The sequence below is a fragment of the Ceratotherium simum genome, chromosome 26 (assembly GCF_057802395.1).
Source record: "Ceratotherium simum simum isolate JZ-2026a chromosome 26, ASM5780239v1, whole genome shotgun sequence".
Classification (NCBI taxonomy): Eukaryota; Metazoa; Chordata; class Mammalia; order Perissodactyla; family Rhinocerotidae; genus Ceratotherium; species Ceratotherium simum.
Window position 1 is genome coordinate 42,947,436 of NC_141925.1, and position 18,408 is coordinate 42,965,843.

Here is an 18,408-nt window from a genome sequence, read left to right on the forward strand (position 1 = left end):
ACACACTCCTATTATTGCACTTTATCATAAAGTAGTATATGTTAGGTATCAGACTCTCCCAGGGCTCAGGGCAAAGACTGTTTGGTTCATGGCTACATGCTCTGCACTTGGCACATGGTAGGCAAATATAGTAAATCTTTGTTAGAGAGTAAGATGTATCTAGGTAATTAACTGGACTTGAGTTCAAGTGATTGGCTTTTTCTTAGTTTTCACACATTTAGCCCCCTCAGGCCAAGTTTTATCCCCTTCTGTTTTTCTTATGATCTGTGAAGGGTAGAAATAATGAACACCGCCTTGATTTTAAAGAATGAATACTTTAAGGGCCTCTGGTATAGATTTAGTAATATTTGTTGACTGACCCCTGAAGCCGTAGCACTGTGTTAGGCACAGGGGGGATACAAAAGCATTGAATACCATCATGTTTGAGGTACAGATCTTCCTGAGCTTACATCCTCATAAGCCTGGGGTTACATCCTGATAAACCCATCGTTAAGTTGAAAATATCCTAAGTCAAAAATGCATCTAATATACCTAATATACTGAACATCATAACTTAGCCTAGCCTACCTTAAAAATGCTCAAAACCTCTTACATTAGCCTACAGTTGGGCAAAATCATCTTAACACAAAACCTATTTTATAATAAAGTGTTGAATATCTCATGTAATTTATTGAATACTGTACTGAAAATGAGAAACAGAATGGTTGTATGGGTATGGCATGGTTGTAGGTGTATCCGATCATGTGGCTGACTGGGAGCTGTGGCTTGCTGCTGCTGCCCAGCTTCAGGAGGGAGTATCGTACCCCATATCGCTAGCCCAGGAAAAGATGGAAATTCAAAATCCGAAGTATGCTTTCTACTAAATGTGTATTGCTTTCACACCATTGTGCACCATCGTCAAGTCAAAAAATCATAAGTTGAACCATCGTGAGTCGGGCACTATCTGTATTCAGAATTCACTTTCTCTACTCTTCTTTCCAGAATCTGCTGGAGTGGCAACCACTGTGGCCCATTCACCTCCGAAGACGCCCAGCCTTCTGGCCCCTCTTGGCTCTTCACAGTCAGGGCCCCTTCCCAGCACCTCCTCAGACTCGAAATCCACAGTCAGTGTCTTGGGGCTGACCCCTGCTTCTTCCACAATACCAGTTACTGACATCACCAAGGCACCTCCAGGCCCTCAGGCTGAGACATCCACCAAATCCCAAGCCCTGTCTGCCCCATCCCCCACCCCCAAGCAAAGTATTCTGTTTGGAATGCTGAGCAGCCCCCCTGCTAACCCTTCTGCCTCTGCGGCTCCTGTTGTGTCTTCAGCATCTCCCATGTTCAAGCCCATTTTTGCGGCCCCACTTAATAGCGAGAATGAGGACCCTTTGCAGTCTAGCCCTTCCAAGGTCACAACCACAGCATCTTCCAGCTCTGCCCTCCCCACGACTACCAGCACCTCTCCCCCCACTTTTAAGCCTATCTTTAGCAGCATGGGGCCACCTACATCTGTGCCCTTGTCAACTCCCTTCTCCTTCAATCAAACAACTACTCCAGCCACTACCACAAGCGTCTCTCTCTTCACTGGCCAGGCCAGTGCCACCTCAACAGTGGCTTCTGTGACCACAGCCAGCACATCTGCAGACTCTGCTCCAAAGCCTGCATTTGGCTTTGGTGTGAGCAGTGTGATGAGCACCATGAGCAGCCTGACTAGCACCACCACTTGTGCTTCACAGCCTTTCCTCTTCGGGACTCCCCCTGCCTCTGGGGCCAGCTTCACCCCAGCTGTGGGCTCCATATTCCAATTTGGCAAGCCTCCTGCCATGCCTGCTTCAACGACTGTCACCACCTTTGGCCAGTCCCTACCCAGTGCTGTTCAGACAGCCACCAGCAGCAGCACTGCCGGCTTTACTGGTTTTGGCAACACCCTTACCACCTCAGCCCCCGTCACCACCAGCCAGCCGACGCTGACATTCAGTAGCACTACCACCCCAGCATTTAACATTCCCTTTGGCTCAAGCACCAAGCCTCCTCTCCCAGCATATCCAGGAGCCAACCCCCAGCCAGCATTTGGGACCACTGATGGGCAGCAGCAGGGGGCTACCAAGCCTGGCCTTGCCCCCAGCTTTGGCAGCTCTTTCACTTTTGGAAACTCTGCAGCTGCAGCCCCGACTGCAACTCCAGCGCCAGCCCCTGCCCAGCCAGCCTTTGGCAGTGCTGCACAGTCGGCTTTTGGTGGTTTAAAACCCGCAGCCTCCGCCTTCGGTACCCCTGCCAACACTCAGCCAGCCTTTGGCAGCACCACGGCTGTTTTCTCCTTTGGTGCAGCCACCACCTCTGGCTTTGGAGCTACAACCCAGACCACCAGCAGCGGGACGAGTAGCTCAGTGTTTGGCAGCACAACACCATCACCCTTCACGTTTGGGGGATCAGCAGCCCCAGCTGGCAGTGGGGGCTTTGGGATCAATGTGGCTACCCCAGGCACCAGCTCAACCTCTGGAGCTTTCAGCTTTGGAGGAGGACAGAGTGGGACCACTGGCAGCACAACCCCTTTTGGGGGAGGCTTGAGTCAGAACACCTTGGGCCCACCCGGCCAGAGCACACCCTTTGCCTTCAATGTGGCCAGCACGCCTGAGAGCAAACCTGTGTTTGGAGGTAAGATTTGGAATGGGTCTGCTGTGCCAGGTGCTGTGTTAGGTGCTTGCACAGTCTCTGTTCCTATGGAGCTTTACATTACGGTAGTGAAGAGACAGACGTTAAATATATGAATATAATGTCAGGTAGTAATAAATGTCTTGACAGAATAAAATATGCAATTAATGACTGTGGAGGAGCTATTTAGATAGTCAAGGAAGGCCTTTCTTAGGAAATAAATTCAAGCCAAGTCTGTATTTGTGACAAAAAGGGGTTGGGAGTGTGGGTAGGTGCATGTGAGAGAGAAAGCTTGGCAGGCACAGGAGATAGCCAGTCAGAGGCCCGGAGGCCCAACAAGCCTGGTATGTTCACAAACAGAGAAAAGCAGGGTGTGGCTAGAGATTTAAAAGTGAAAATGGTATAAAATGAGGGTGAGAGGCAGGCAGAGTTGAGATCATTCATGGCCAGGGTTAAATGTTTGGATTTGAAGTAACAAGGGAAATCACTAGAATTTCAAGCAGAAGAATGAAGTGATCTTAATCGCCATTTGGAAGATGAATTACAAGGAGTTTTGATCCTGGTAGCTTCTGTCTGCATTAAATGTGAGAGAAGATCTTGGGGAGTGGATTAGGGTGAAATGTATACAAAGGAGAGCCTCTTGAAATAGTCATTTTGGAGAGTGGGAAAAGGAACGTCATGAGAGAGTGTAGTAGAATTGCCAGGCAGTTTTGAGGGCTGGAAAATTGTGGTTGTGAATTTAAAGTGAGGCCAGTCAGCACTGTTGTGTGTTTTCCCCCGGCAGCCTTCAGTTGGGGTGTAGACCTAAAATGAGCAGATAGCTGGTGAAACCCAACCTGTTGAAACTCAAGCAGGTGTAGCGGAAGGGGCAGTGGACTGGAGGTGTGGATGAGGTTGAGGAGATGCATGAGTGGGAGCTGGAAGAAAGTGCAGGCAATTTGGGAGCTAGAGCAGTTCCTGGTGGTGACAGGTGACACAGGAGTGAGTGGCGGAGGCAGCATAGAAAAGATTGGTGTGGCAAGATCAGGGCCTCAGGGAGCAAGAAAGATACTTGCCCACTCAGGCCAAGACAAGTGCACGAGAAAACACAGGCTGCCCTGCAGCATCAGCACTGGACCCCAGGGTTCAGTGACGGCAAGGGAGGTGGCTGATGACTGAGTTCCGGGGGGCCCCTGGGAAGATAGGGGACCAATAGCGGGGAGTGGAGTGGTGATGAGTTTGGTGGAAGGCTCAGGTTTCTGGAAGGGAGGGGATGGGTAAACAGGGAGAAGAGGCATAACGTGGTTAGTCCTGATGGAAGAAGGGAGGTGACCTGGTCAAGCTAGAAGGTGGGAGTCCACCAAGTGTCCCCCTCTTCTGTGCTTTGGTGGCCAAGGGAATGCAGAGGCCCTACTCTTAGGTGGCCAGAAGGCAATACTGAGGGGCTTTTTCTCTGCTGCAGCACAGTGGTTAGCAGGCTGGGAGGTGGTCAGGCTCCCCTGCAGCACAAGGTGTTAAGACTTAACTATCCTATGCAATTCCTTATGGTGGGGCGAAGGTATCCTCTCGGGAACGGAATGCCCCTACCGAGAGCAGACCTCCTCCCTAGGTTCGTTACCACCTGCTTTTATGCCCTCTGCTCACAGGCCTAGTCTCTACAGTTCTCTGCTCTTTATTCTAGGCACCTCCACACCTACCTTTGGTCAAAACACCCCTGCCCCTGGGGTGGGCACGTCCGGCAGCAGCCTCTCCTTTGGGGCATCCTCAGCACCCACCCAAGGCTTTGTGGGAGTCGGACCTTTTGGTAAGCAGCAGGTCTCTCCGTTGCCAGTGTGACCTGCTTATTCCTCTCTGAAGAGGGAGTCGGGTGGGGTGGCAGGTTCTTGGCTCTCTGGGGAAGATCAGGCTGATAAGCATGAGACAGATGTGGCCGGACATCCACCACAACCCAGGTTTGCAGTTGGGCAGCAGAAGTCAGAGAGGAGCCATCTCGGGCACAATTTCCCAGACCACTGGAAAGCCAGGTAAAAATACCTTCCTGTGCCTCAATCCCAGACTATCTGGGATTCTGGGATTTTGCATTTTAAATAGGCACCTTCCCCAAAGCGATTGATATAGCTCGAGAAGACCTATTCAAGCACCCGGTGTTCTGCTGGCCTAACCTTCCCGAAATTAGGGCACCCAGAGAAGTGTTCTCAGGTGGTAGCTGCCCTGATGAGATCTTGTTGCATCTTTCCAGGCTCGGCGGCCCCTTCGTTTTCCATTGGTGCAGGATCCAAGACCCCCGGGGCTCGGCAGCGACTGCAGGCCCGGAGGCAGCACACCCGCAAGAAATAGCCTTTGTCCCTTGCCCCCACTCCTCCCACCCCCTGCCCAAATCTGGACCTCAGCACCTGCTAGGAAGAGCCTCTGACCAACCCTTCTAGTTCCATGAAGCAATCCTACCCCAGATTTCTGGCTTCAGCCACCAGGGAGGTAATGGCAGCCCTGGGGGCTGTTTCTTCTCGAGGAAGCAGGAACCTCAGGCCTCTTGAATGAAGGGAAGGCAGGATGTGGCAGGGCAGAAGCCTGATGCCTATACTTGAACAGTTCCACTGGTGAGGCTGGAAAGAACTAAGGAAACATCTGTACATACTGTCCACTTACTTCCCTCTTGTTTTGTGTGTAAGCTTAGTCAGGCGGCCTCCTTTCCCACCTTTCCCCCGAGAGCCATCTTTGTTGGAAGGTGACAGGTACCACCCTCGCCCACTTGCATCTCCGATACGCATTTGGTGAGATTGGGGGAAACGGGTTATCCCTAAAGCTTTACCTTGCTTGGCTTGGCTATAAAAAGTGGTTCTCCTCCTCTGGTCCCGTTAGGGGACTCTGTTACCCCATTTCTTGCTGCTTTGTCCCTCACTGGTTCCTCCCAAGATCAATCCCTTTTGAAATGATCTTGAATCTAGCTTTGCCGTGGAGACCCCAGTGGGTGCTGCTCCTGCTGTTTCGCCTCCTGCCAAGTCTGAGTCAGTGTTTTGTCCCCAACCCTCTCTGCCAGTTTGGCCCCTAAAACCTTGGTGGCCCAAGACTGTTAGCCTGGCAGATCCAGGGGTGATACCTCACTCCAGGGGGGAAGCTCTTGGAGCAGGCAGGATGCCCACTGCTGCTTTCAGTTGCCTCCTCGCCCACCTTCCCCACTGGCCTCATTGGGCTTGTCTCTTTCTCCAGGATTGTATGTTTAAAGCCTTGTCCTGTGTTACTTTGTCTGATGTTCATGTCTGTTGCTCTTTGAATCGAGTTTGGAGGAAGAATTGAATTGTATGAGTGGCGGCATGTTCGTAGTGCCGGACTTACCTGTCTCAAGTTTCTGGGGCCTAGCTAATTGAATGTGGAAAGGAGCACCACTTTATGGCTGCAGGTGCCAACTCCTGGATTTTCAAAGGGTGTTTTGACTTCAAGGGCTGGCAGCCCCGGAGGAAGCCAAGACCTCTTCCCCGTTTCTCTCCCACCTGCCTGACCTGAATGGAGGCTGGATTACCCCCAGTATGTTAGAAAACCTAAATTAATGAACCACGCTTTAAAATTCTTAGTTTTTTCCCCCCAACAAAGCCTCCAGCCCTTCCCCTTTTTTCTTCCTTTGTTCCCAAAGCACGTACCCCAGGCCCAAGAGCCTTGCTGCCATGCCCATCCTCTTTGGGAGAAGTATGAATGCGTGTGTCTAAATTAAAAGAAAAAAAATATTTAAACATTTTTTAACAAAATAAAAATTTATTTTTGTATTTAAGCTAAATTGCCTTTTAAATTCCTTCAAGCTTGGTTCATTGAGGTGGTTAAGTATAAATGCTATTGACTAGGAATTAGCTGTATAGTTAAGTTATGCCTGTGTGAGGAAGAGGCTCAAATACTGTCCCAGGCAGCTTTCCTGAGGGACTAGAGCTTCTTCTGGACACATTATATGAAATGTACTTCTTATTTTATAAATAATGTGACATAGATGTAACTAGTCCCCCCCTCCCCCCTTTGTGACTGAGGTTGAATGTTTTGTCACCGGGCTGCACCTCCCCGCCCCCATGAAGAGCTCTGTTAATCCTTAACTGTGCGTGAAGCTGAGGAGGGGCCTGAACCTCAAGTCCCAAATACCGATCAGGATTGGGGGGGGGGGTGGGCACAGGTCTAGAAATCAAGCTTCTGCTTATACCTTATGTAAGGTAGAGCCTCTTAGTTTTAGTCCTCTCAGCTAGTTTACCTCAGTTCCACAGGCAGGACACTTGGTCCAGGAACCCCCTGAAGAGGGTGTCCTGGCATGGCCTGAGTGTGTGTGTGTGTGTGTTTGTGTACATGTACGTGCACTGGACAGGAACGGGAGGCTGGGACTTTCCATCACAAATAAAAATTTAATTCCTGTTGAGTCTAGTTGGAATTTTTAGTATGAATGTGAGATTTTTCTCCTTGCTTATGTCATTAAGAATAAAAAAAACGGTGACCTATCATAGACCATCCTGCCTTTTATTTTTGTGGGCAGCACTTCTCTCACCAGCAAGAACATGGCCCATGGAGGGGACCCAAAGGATGAGGAAATCCACTCCGTCTTTCTAGCTGGAGAAGTAGCATTACCAGTTTCCTTCCTACAGCAATAAAAAGAACAGAAACTTTGAAAAACCAAACTGCTGCCTGGGGCTGAGGACCCAAGGCTAAGTTGGGGGGAGAACTGGTATCTTCCTTTCCTCCCTCCCACCCAAGTTGAGCACCTGCTGTGTGCAAGGCAGTGTGCCAGGAGCAGCTGCTGCTCTTTGCTGCCTCTTCTTTCTTTTTGGGGCAGGGCTGGGTAAAAGTTCTGGTGCTGATGCTTTGGCCTGTGAGACTGAGCTAGAAGAAAAGTACATCAGTTAGATGTGTCCCGGTGTTCCAGCATCTTCCGAGCAGGCCCCCTACTCACTCACCCTGGCACCTCTACCCGTTCAAGTACAGCAACGAAGAAGCCACCAGTGAGCGTGGTCTCAGGGGAGGCCCGGAGGCAGTGTTCGGCACCTGGAAAAGTGCTAAGGCCTCGGTGGGGCCAGCAGGGTAACACAGGAGCTAGCCTGTGGAGAAGAAATAGCACAGACACGTAGGTAAAAGACAGCAGCCCGTCCCCAAGACCCTGGTAGACAGCCACTACCTGAAGGTTCCTGGGCTCTGCTGCAGGGCACCTTGTACCACGTCTTCGTTCTCCTCTTGGCAAAGGGAACACGTGGAGTAGACGAGGCGCTGCAGGGACGGGAAGGTGAGCGCGTGGCATAGAGCACGCTGCTGGAACCCTGCCAGGGCATGCAAGCGTTCCTTGCTAGGTGTGCCTGCCCCAGGCTCCTCCAGCTGTCTGCTCAACATACCTGAGAAAAGGGTGTTTTCATTGCAGAATGCCTTATTTCGTACCGAAATCCCCACTTCTTACATGAGAACATTTCCCCAGGGTCACAATATGATTAGAGTGAGAACTTAAACCCAAGGCCAAAACAAACTACTACCCCTTCTCTAAGGGTGCTTGGGATCTGTGGGTCCCTTGGCAATGCTTTCTCCCCATCTCACCAGAGCCACTACAAGAAGGATCCAGCAAGATGTACTGGACCTGACAATAACGCTGGTCTGAGGGTGAGACTGCCAGGAAGTCCTCCTCAGCCAGCTCGCAGCACGAGACTCCAGCCCGGGCCAGCAGAGTAGCCATGGACGCCAGGCGTTTGGCATCCAGGTCAAAGGCAAAGATCTTCCTAGGGAAGAGGGCAGAGTAGAGGTTAACTGAGAATTTATGGAACATCTATAAGAGCCCAGAGCTCTGACATATAATAACATGTACAGTAAGTCAGGACACATAGAAAATAATATTTAAATGGCTTACAAGGGTCAGTGGTTAGAGGTAACTGGCCTGGGGACTCTGCCCCAAGGCCTAAGGGATTCACATCTCACACCTGCAGCCCACTGGGAAGCTGAGCTTGGGGCTATACCATGAACTGCCCTAGGTCCAGAAGGAAGTATTTAAAGGAAAAATCCTCCTTTCAGCCTTCATGACCTACTGGAATAAAGAGTTCCTCATTTCTTCTTACAAAATACAGGAGCTCAGACCCCATCCCCTTTCTCTATCTGACGATGGCACTCACCCTTGGTTCTTCAAAAGAGCAGCCAAGTGACTGGTCTTATTGCCTGGAGCAGCACATGCATCAATGACGTGGGAACCTGGCGGCGGAGCCAGCAGCATAGCTGGGAGACAGCTGGCCTGGCAGGCAGAGCACAGTGGCTGGGGGAACAGAGACCCCAGGCTGCTCATTCCCACACGCTCTTCCCTTTTCCACCCATCTTCCCTACCTTGTCTTGCAGGATGAGGTGGCCGGCTTGGTACAATGGATGTTCATGCAGATCCGTTTGGGCAGGAAACACAAGCAGCTCTGGCAACAAGAGATCCAGAAGAAAACACTTCCCTTTGAGGGCCCTTAGGTCCTCGAGGCTGCCAAGGAATAAGAACCATTCATTCAACGTTTTTTAGTTTCTCCATGCCGAGCACCAGGCCGGACATTTTACACCGTTACCTCTCTTTAACTGTTCATGCATGCAACAAATGCTTAAAACTGCTATGAAGAAATAAACAGGGTGAGAAGATAGAGGCAACAGTTAAGAGAATGCCCTGGTTCTCAGGCCAGACTCTGGGTTCAGGATCCCACCTCCACCATTTACCATTGGCAGGAGCATCGGCAAGTGCCTTCATCTCAGCTTCTGTTTGCACTTCTGGAAAATGGTAGTTGTGAGGATTCAATGAGTTAACACAGGCAAAATACTTAGAAAAATATTTGGCATAAATTAGGCACTCATTTACTATTAGCAGGTACTGTTAAAACATAACCTCGGGGAGAGGTTACTTTATGGGGTGGAGGAGGGAGTGCTGAGCTGATCCCTGATGGGCGAGGAGTTAGTAATGTGAGGAGCTGAGGTGAAAGCTACATTCACTAAACTCTGCAAAGGAACACTGTCCACTCTACCTGACCCATGTAGACACCGGCGTAGAGAACAACATCTCAGTTCGGAAAGCTATAGAGTGGCAGAGCTGGAATTCAAACCCAAATGCAGCCGTTCTCTACTCTACCAGCCTGGTCTCTACGCAACACGCTAGAGGCAAAAGGAGGAACATCTAAAACAGATGGAAGGAAAGGGAGGGAGCAGAGGAGGCTTCCCAGAGCTGTCAAAGGACAGACCGGGAGGTAGATGAGTCCAGGGGAGGGGTGGGGAAGAATGGGGTGGAGAGCAGCAACCATTGTGGGAACACCAGGTGCACAGAGCACCATGGCAGATGGGCCTGGAAAGGAAGAGGAGGCACAGCACAACAGAGAGCCAAGAAAGAGTTACCAGCTGGTAAGTAAGATCTGGTTTCAGATCTTTCTGCAGCCAACCTCAAGGACAAACATGGCGAGAAAGTCTGGAAGTAGGGACACCAGTTTAGGAAATTTTTCTGCCAAACATGATAGGAAATGATGAGTGCCCACACGTATGCTATGTCCAGGAGGACGAAACGAAAGGAGTGGATTTGAAAGATGCTGAAGGCAGAGTAGTAAATGACTGGAAGGAGAGGAGAGAAGCATCTAGGATGACTCAGTTTCTGGCTTGACCAAATGGCTGCATAATGGTGACATTTTTAGGTTAAAATAGGGAATGCAGAAGGTGCAAAGATCAAGGATGGTTCCACATCCACAAATCAATCAATGTGATACACCAGATTAACAAACTGAAGGATAAAAATCATATGATCATCTCAATAGATGCAGAAAAAGCACTGGACAAAATTCAACATCCATGTATGATAAAAATGTATGTATGTATGTATGTATGATAGAGGGAATGTACCTCAACATAATAAAGGCCATATATGACAAGCCCACAGCTAACACTGTATTCAACAGTGAAAAGTTCAAAGCTATTCCTCTGAGATCAGGAACAAGACAAGGATGCCCACTCTTGCCACTTTAATTCAACATAGTATTGGAAGTCCTAGCCAGAGCAATTAGGCAAGAAAAAGAAATAAAAGCCAAGCAAACTGGAAAGGAAGAAGTAAAAGTGTCACTATTTGCAGATGACATATTACATATAGAAAACCCTAAAGAACCCACAAAAAAACTGTTAGAACTAATAAATGAATTCAGTAAGGTGGCAGGATACAAAGTCAATATACAAAAATCTGTTGTGTTTCTATACACTAACAATGAACTATTAGAAAGAAATTAAGAAAACAATCCCATTTAGGACTGCATCAAAAAGAATAAAATACATAGGAATAAATTTAACCAAGGAGGTGAAAGACCCTGTACACTGAAAACTATAAGACACTGATGAAAGAAACTGAAGAAGACACAATAGAAGATACAAACAAATGTAAAGATAGTCCATGCTCATGGACTGGAAGAATTAATATTGTTAAAACGTTCATATTACCCAAAGCAATCTACAGATTCAATGTAATCCTTATCAAAAATTCCAATGGTATTTTTCACAGAAATAGAACAAACAATCCTAAAATTTGTATGGAACCAAAAAAGACCCAAATAGCCAAAGCAATCTTGACAAAGAACAAAGAGAGAGGCCTCATGCTCCCTTATTTCAAACTATATTACAAAGCTATAGTAATCAAAACAGTATCGTATTGACATAAAAAAAGACACATAGGTCAATGGATCAGAATAGAGCCCAGAAATAAACCCATGCATATATGGTCAATTTACAACACAGGGTCCAAGAACATACAATGGGGAAAGGACAGTCTCCTCAATAAATACTGTTGGGAAAACTGGACAGCCACATGTAAAAGAATAAAACTGGACCACTATCTTACACCAAAGACAAAAATTAACTCAAAATGGATTAAAGACTTGCATGTAAGACCTGAAACCATAAAGCTCCAAGAAGGAAACATAGGCAGGAAGTTACTATACATCAGTCTTGGCAGTGATTTTTTTAGATTTGACACCAAAAGCAAAGGCAACAAAAGCAAAAATAAACAAGTGGGACTACATCAAACTCAAAAGCTTCTGCATAGCAAAGGAAGCCATCAACAAAATGAAAAGATAACCTACAGAATGGGGGAAAATATTTGCAAATCATTTATCTGATAAGCAGTTAATATCCAAAATATGTAAAGAATTCATACAACTCAGCAAAAAAAAAAAAATCAAATCAAAAAATGGGCAGAGGATCCGAATAGACATTTTTCCAAAGCAGCCATATAGATGGCCGACAGGTACATGAAAAATGCTCAACATCACTAATCATCAGGGAAATGCAAATCAAAACCACAATAAGATATCACCTCACACCTGTCAGAATGGCTATTATCAAAAAGACAAGAAATAACAACTGATGGTGAGGACATGGAGAAAATGAAACCATTGTGCACTGTTGGTGGGAATGTAAACTGGTGCAGCCACTAGGGAAAACAGTATGGAGATTCCTCAAAAAATTAAAAATAGAACTACCATATATCCAGCAATGCCACTTCAGGGTATTTATTCAAAGGAAACAAAAACAATAACTCGAAAAGATATCTGCACCCCCACATTCAATGCAGCATTATTTACAACAGCCAAGACATGGAAACAACCTAAGTGTTTACAGATGGATGAATGGATAACGAAAATGTGGCATACATACAATGGAATGTTATTCAGCCATAAAAAACAATGAAATTTTGCCATCTGCAAAAACATGGATGGACCTTGAGGGCATTATGCTAAGTGAAATAAGTCAGACAGAGAAAGACAAATACCATATGATCTCACTTATACATGGAACCAAAAAACAAAAACTTAGCTCACAGATACAGAGAACAGACTGGTAGTTGCAGGGGGAGGAGGCAGCAAAATGGGTGAAGGTCAAAAGGTACAAATTTCCAGTTATAAAATAAATCAGTCAGGGGGGGGTGTAACGTACAACATGGTAACTACAGTTAATACTACGATACTGCATATTTGAAAGTTGCTAAGAGAGTAAATCTTAAAAGTACTCATCACAAGAAAAAATGTTTGTAACTATATGTGGTGATGGATGTTAAACAGACTTACAGTAGTGATCATTTTGCGATATATACAAATATTGAGTGACATCAGTACCATGGTGCACTGAGTTGTTCCTTTTGTCTCTCCCCTCTAAGTTACAACTAAGAGGACATCCATTAACCAACAGAGGATTCCCGACACAGCACAACAGAACACCTTAGAGATCCACACGGCCATACATCTGAAGGTGAGTGGACTGGATCCCCAGGAAGCAATGGAACTAGGTGGGCAGACCCCCCTGCAGCGGCAGCCAGCCAGGCTGTGGATCCTCACACAGGAGCCGACGGGACTCTGAGTGGAAGTGGGGGCAGCCTAGCCTGCACATGAATGCTTTCAGAGTGGTAGCCAGGCCCTTGGGAGCACCCACCTACTGAGGTGGCCCCACCCATGTGAACACTCCCCACCAAGTGGCAGCGCCCAGCCCTCATGAACAGAGCGGCCCGACAGGCATAACTACCAGCAGACGGGGTGGGATCAGAGAACACGGCCCCTGCCCACCCCCCAGCGATGGCAGGTGGAATCTGCAACCTGATACTACCACACATGTGCCTACAGAGGATCAACTCATCAAACACCACAAAGAGCTACAGTAACACTGCAGAACAGAAGGTAAATGACAAGACTCCAGAAACCAAACCTGAAGTCACAGAAGATTACAATCTAAATGACAGATAACTCAAAACAGTTGTCATAAAGAAACTCAAAGACTTACAAGAAAACTCACAAAGGCAGTATAATGAGCTCAGGAATAAAATTAATGAACAGAAGGAATACTTCACCAAAGAGACTGAAGCCCTTAAAAAAACTATACAGAAATTCTGGATACGAAGAACACAATTAATGAGATAGAAAATAATCTAGAAACCATAAAAAATAGAGCACACCTTACAGAGGAAAGAATTAGTGAACGAGAAGATAGAAATCTAGAAATGCTTCAGGTGGAGGAGCGAGAACTAAGATTTTTTAAAAATGAAGAAATTCTTCAAGAAATATCTGACTCTATTATGAAAAGTAACATAAGGATTATAGGTATTCCAGAGGGGCAAAAGTGGGAGGAAGGAGGAGAGCTTGTTCAAAGAAATAATAGCTGAGAACTTCCCAAACCTGGGGAAGGAAATGGAATTGGAATTACAAGTAAACGAAGCCAACAGAACTCCTAGTTACATCAATGCAAAAATACCTTCTCCAAGGCATATAAAACTGGCAAAAGTCAATGACAAAGAAAAAATATTAAGGGCAGCAAGGCAGAAGAAAATAACCTACAAAAGAACCCCTATCAGGCTTTCAGTGGATTTCTCAGCAGAAACATTACAGGCTAGGAGAGAATGGAAGGATTTATTCAAAATAGTGAAAGACAAAAAACTTTCAGCCAAGAATACTCTATCCAGGGAAATTATCCTTCAGATACGATGGAGAAATAAAAGCTTTCCCAGACAAACAAAAGCTGAGGGAGTTCATTGCCATTAGACCTGCCCTACAAGAATGATGAAGGAAGCCCTCCTACCTGAAACAAAAAGGCAAAGGTTTACAAAGCTTTGAGCAAGGAGATAAACAGACAAACAAAATCAGAAAATTGCAGCTCTCTATCAGAACAGGTTAGCAAACAATTATAACATAAAAGATAAAGGCAAGGAAAGCATCAAAAATAACCATAAACACTTCAATTTAGTCACAAACTCACAATACAGAAAAGAACAATTTGTGACAATAACTCGGAAGAGGAAGAGGAAAGGGATGGAACCTGCTTAGTCTAATGGAGATAAGAGGCTATCAGAAAATGGACTGTCTCAGGCCGGCCCTGTGACTTAGCGGTTAAGTGCGTGTGCTCTGCTACTGGCAGCCCAGGTTTGGATCCTGGGCACGCAGCGACACACAGCTTCCCCGGCCATGCTGAGGCCACGTCCCACATACAGCAACTAGAAGGATGTGCAACTGTGACTATCTACTGGGGCTTTGGGGGAAAAAAAAGGAGGAGGATTGGCAATAGATGTTAGCTCAGAGCCAGTCTTCCTCAGCAAAAAGAGGAGGATTAACAAAAAGTCTGAGCAGAGCCACAAATCATAAATCAAGAGAAAACTGAGAAAACCATTACAGAAAACCACCAATCTGAAATGGCAGTCAGAAATACAAGGGAAAAGAAACAGTGGAAATATAGAACTGGAGGGGCTGGCCTGGTGGCATAGTGATTAGTTCGTGTGCTCCATTTTGGCAGCTTGGGGTTCACAGGTTTGGATCCCAGTCATGGACCGACCCACCACTCATCAAGCCATGCTGTGGAGGCATCCCATATACAAAATAGAGGAAGATGGGCACAGATGTTAGCTCAAGGCCAATCCTCCTCAGCAAAAAGAGGAAGATTGGCAATGGATGTTAGCTCAGGGACAAGCTTTCTCACAAAAAAAAAGGAAAGAGGGGCCGGCCCGGTGGTGCAAGCGGTTAAGTGCGCGTGCTCCGCTGCAGCAGCCTGGGGTTCTCCGGTTCGGATCCCAGGTGTGCACTGCTTGGCGAGCTATGCTGTGGCGGCGTCCCATATAAAGTGGAGGAAGATGGATGTTAGCCCAGGGCCAGTCTTCCTCAGCAAAAAAAGAGGAGGATTGGCAGATGTTAACACAGGGCTGATCTCCTCACAAAAAAAAAAGGAAAGAAATATAGAACTGGAAAATAAGAGATAAAATGGCAGTATTAAGCCCTCATATATCAATAATCACTCTAATGTAAATGGGTTGAATTCACCAATCAAAAGACACAGAGTGGCTGGATGAATTAAAAAACAAGACCCAAGGGGCCGGCCCAGTGGCGTAGTGGTTAAGTGCATGAGCTCCGCTGCGGTGGCCGGGTTCAGATCCTGGGCGCACACTGATGCACTGCTTGTCAAGCCATGCTATGGCAGCTTCCCATATAAAGTGGAGGAAGATGGGCACAGATGTTAGTCCAGGGCTAATCTTCCTCACAAATAAACAAACAAACAAGACCCAATAATACGCTGCCTCCAGGAAACACATCTCAGTTCTAAAGACGAATATCAAATCATTACGTTGTATACCTGAAACTAATACATTATATGTCAATTATATCTCAAAAAAGTGGGGGGCAGGGGGATGCTGCAAAATAACCCAATAACATGTTTAAGAATATTATTTTGGGGGCCGGCCCAGTGGCGTAGTGATTAAGTTCACGCATTCCACTTCGGTGGCAGGGGTTCACCAGTTCAGATCCCAGATGCGGACCTACGCACCACTCATCAAGCCATGCTGTGGTGGTGTCCCACATAGCAGAAATAGAAGGACCTACAACTAGGATATACAACTATGTACTGAGGCTTTAGGGAGAAAAAAGAAAAAGAGGAAGATTGGCAAGAGATGTTAGCTCAGGGCCAATCTTCCTCAAAAAAAAAAAAGACACTTTAAAAAAAAGAATATTGTTTTGGATTTCTCTTAAATCTTGAATAAACATGATTTAACAATTTAAAAAAAGAGGAAGGTGCAAAGTTCAGAGGGAAGATGAATTCAATTTGACTCCTGCTGTGATTGTGGTGTCTGTGAAGCACTGATATGAACCTGAGGGTAGTAATACAAGAAAGAAGTCTAAACTGGGAGACAGGAATCATCAGGTGAGAAGCAGGAGTTAGAGCTAGAGAAAAAATTGAGGGATACATTAGAAGGTAGGATGGGAGTCCAGAAGAATCAGTGTTTAAGGGACGGAGGAAGATAGGCCTTGGAAGGAGATGGAGAAACTGCTGGAAAAATAGGAAGAAAACCCAAGTGCAGCCGCAACCACTCTGCCTCTCTTCCTATGTTTCCCCAGTGCCCCCAGATACCTTCGTAGATGAGGGCAGCCATGCAGGGTTTCAAGCTCACCTGGAAGCTCGACCCTGGTAGGAGAAACCTTGTCTCTTGAAATAATCAATTGCATCATCGGAGCAGGTCTTGAGAGTGTTCACCCGCACAAATCGAGGCACTTGCGTGGCTAGGAAGCAATCAGCAGTGAGTGAGCAGGAACACAGCCGTCTCCTCTGAGGGCCTGATGGCTATCCCCACCCCTACAACTCCTTCCAGCTCACCTGGGCCAGGCCTGCTTCCCACTTCCAACAGGTCCTCATTCCGGCTCACACCTCGATGAACCTTGAGCCGAGCCAACTCAGCCTTCAGCCTTGCCTGGTGCCGGTGCAGCAGACGCTGCCATCGGCCCCTGCCCCCTCTAAAGCCTCTTCCCAGCAGTAAGTCATACACTAGCACCTGGGGACGGGGAAACAGAGAAAAAGCCCTAAGCACCAATGGCCTGGAACACCATAGTGTTGGAACTGGAAAGGCTAACCAGACCACCTGTGCAGACAGTAAAAGTGAGGTACCTTGTCCAAGATAGCTCAAGACATTAAGGGCAGATCCAGGATGTGAACCTGGTGTCTTGCTTCCCAGTCCTGAACCCTTTCCCCATGGCTGCTCACCCGTAGAGCTCTGGATCCCAACCCTCCTCTTTGTCGACAACATCCTTTTGTTTTACCTAAAGAGTCCTTGTCATTGCTACTTTGCACTTCTGTTCCTATTTCCTCTCTCACACAAGGCCGGAAGTTGGAGCATCTTCATCCCACCTCATTTCATACCCCGGCGAGGGGCTGCTCCCACTCATTTCAGAGACGCGACTTGCTACAGTCACGTCGTGGACAGTACGCAGCTGGGACCAGGTTAGGAGGAGTTCACGGCCCGGCCCGCCCCGCCGTCACCTTGGCCAGGTGCGGCCGCAGCTTCTTCTCGGCGCTGAGGAGGCCGGCGCCGGCGATCACGGCGTCCAGCACGGCAGAGTAGCGCTGCGTCTCGCACACCAGGGCGTACAGCTGCTTCACGTTCTGCGCGCGGCCACGAGGACACAGGCTGAGGCGGGGGCCGGCCGGGCTAGCCCCCGCCCGGGCGCGCGCCCCACACCCCGCACCCCGCACCCCGCTACCTGGAAGCCGCTGGCGTACACCAGCCCTTTGATGGAGCCCTGACGGCTCTCCACGCCCGCCAGTACTGCCGCCGCCACGCCGTACACCGCCATGCTCCACTCCGCGCGCCTTTACGGCTCTGTCGCGAAGCGCGCCCGGACTTCTGGGGTCAAAGGGCACGGAGGTTCCAGACCCGGAAGCTCCGGTGCCCAACCGAGTTCCGCAGGGCGTGTGTGTGTTCGCCCTCCTGCCGGGTGAGGAGGCCCAGGCCGACGGCGGGAGTGCGTTTCTCCACTTCTTCGCTCGCTCCTCGCTTTTTGTGTTTTTTTATGCTTTAGTCTCCGACTCCCAAGCTAGCTCCATGAGGGCGAATCCTTTTCGGTCTTGACACTCATCCATTCCTACCTCCTAGACCAGTGTCTTTCTGGCAATAAGGACCTAATAAATATCTGGTGAAGGAGTGAATGAATGAATGGAGCACGAACTGGTGTGCTGGACAACCAGCTGAGCCAGAGTTGACCCGTCCTAAACCCCTTCGTTTTTAGTAATGTCCTCGAATCTCATAGGATTCCACATTATAGTCAGTTGTCGTGTCTCCTTAGGCTCCTCTTGGCTGTGACGGTTTCTCAGACCTTCCTTGTTTTCGATGAGCTTGAGGGCTTTGAGAAGTCCTGATCAGTATTTTGTAGAGTGTCCCTCAATTGGGATTTGTCTGGTGTTTTTCTCACGATTAGACTGGGGTTATAGGTTTTGGGGAGGAAGACCACAGGTAAAGTACCATTCTCATCACATCAAGGGCACATAGTATCAACATGACATCACTTGATGTTG

General features: G+C 47.7%; 2 protein-coding genes across 5 annotated transcripts in view; one reads left to right on the top strand and one right to left on the bottom strand.

Moving 5' to 3' along the window:
- Positions 1–7,082, top strand: part of POM121C (POM121 transmembrane nucleoporin C) — a 26,585-nt gene extending 19,503 nt beyond the window's left edge. For both annotated transcript variants that reach the window (XM_087417723.1, XM_004442124.3), the window contains 3 exons: positions 982–2,637; positions 4,295–4,417; positions 4,853–7,082. In XM_087417723.1, coding sequence (XP_087273849.1) covers positions 982–2,637; positions 4,295–4,417; positions 4,853–4,950 — 1,877 coding nt within the window. In that variant the 3' untranslated portion in view covers positions 4,951–7,082. The remainder of the gene's footprint in view (positions 1–981; positions 2,638–4,294; positions 4,418–4,852) is intronic.
- NSUN5 (NOP2/Sun RNA methyltransferase 5) lies at positions 4,852–17,725 on the bottom strand. 3 transcript variants are annotated; one of them, XM_004442168.3, is made up of 11 exons: positions 17,598–17,725; positions 17,377–17,499; positions 16,717–16,891; positions 16,514–16,622; positions 8,929–9,067; positions 8,724–8,839; positions 8,158–8,336; positions 7,751–7,961; positions 7,533–7,673; positions 7,341–7,458; positions 4,852–7,217 (listed from the first exon to the last, which is right to left on the bottom strand). In XM_004442168.3, the coding sequence occupies exons 1-11, from the start codon at positions 17,688–17,690 to the stop codon at positions 7,203–7,205; spliced, it is 1,419 nt and encodes a 472-aa protein (XP_004442225.1). In that variant the 5' UTR covers positions 17,691–17,725; the 3' UTR covers positions 4,852–7,202. The 3 variants fall into 3 exon arrangements, with proteins under 3 accessions (XP_004442225.1, XP_087273850.1, XP_087273851.1); XM_087417724.1 differs by having other exon boundaries at positions 8,724–8,860; XM_087417725.1 differs by lacking the exon at positions 17,377–17,499 and having other exon boundaries at positions 8,724–8,860.
- Positions 17,726–18,408: the final 683 nt, after the last annotated feature.

Bases quoted from the DNA above. Each gene is read 5' to 3' on its own strand.
- NSUN5 (XM_087417724.1), bottom strand. From the start codon at position 17,690: ATGGCGGTGTACGGCGTGGCGGCGGCAGTACTGGCGGGCGTGGAGAGC. The intron at 16,892-17,376 runs GTGACGGCGGGG...CCCCGTCCCCAG, and splicing joins TGCGGCCGCACCTGGCCAAG to GTGCTAGTGTATGACTTACT. The intron at 8,337-8,723 runs GTGAGTGCCATC...CCTCTTCCCTAG, and splicing joins GCTCTTTTGAAGAACCAAGG to GAAGATCTTTGCCTTTGACC.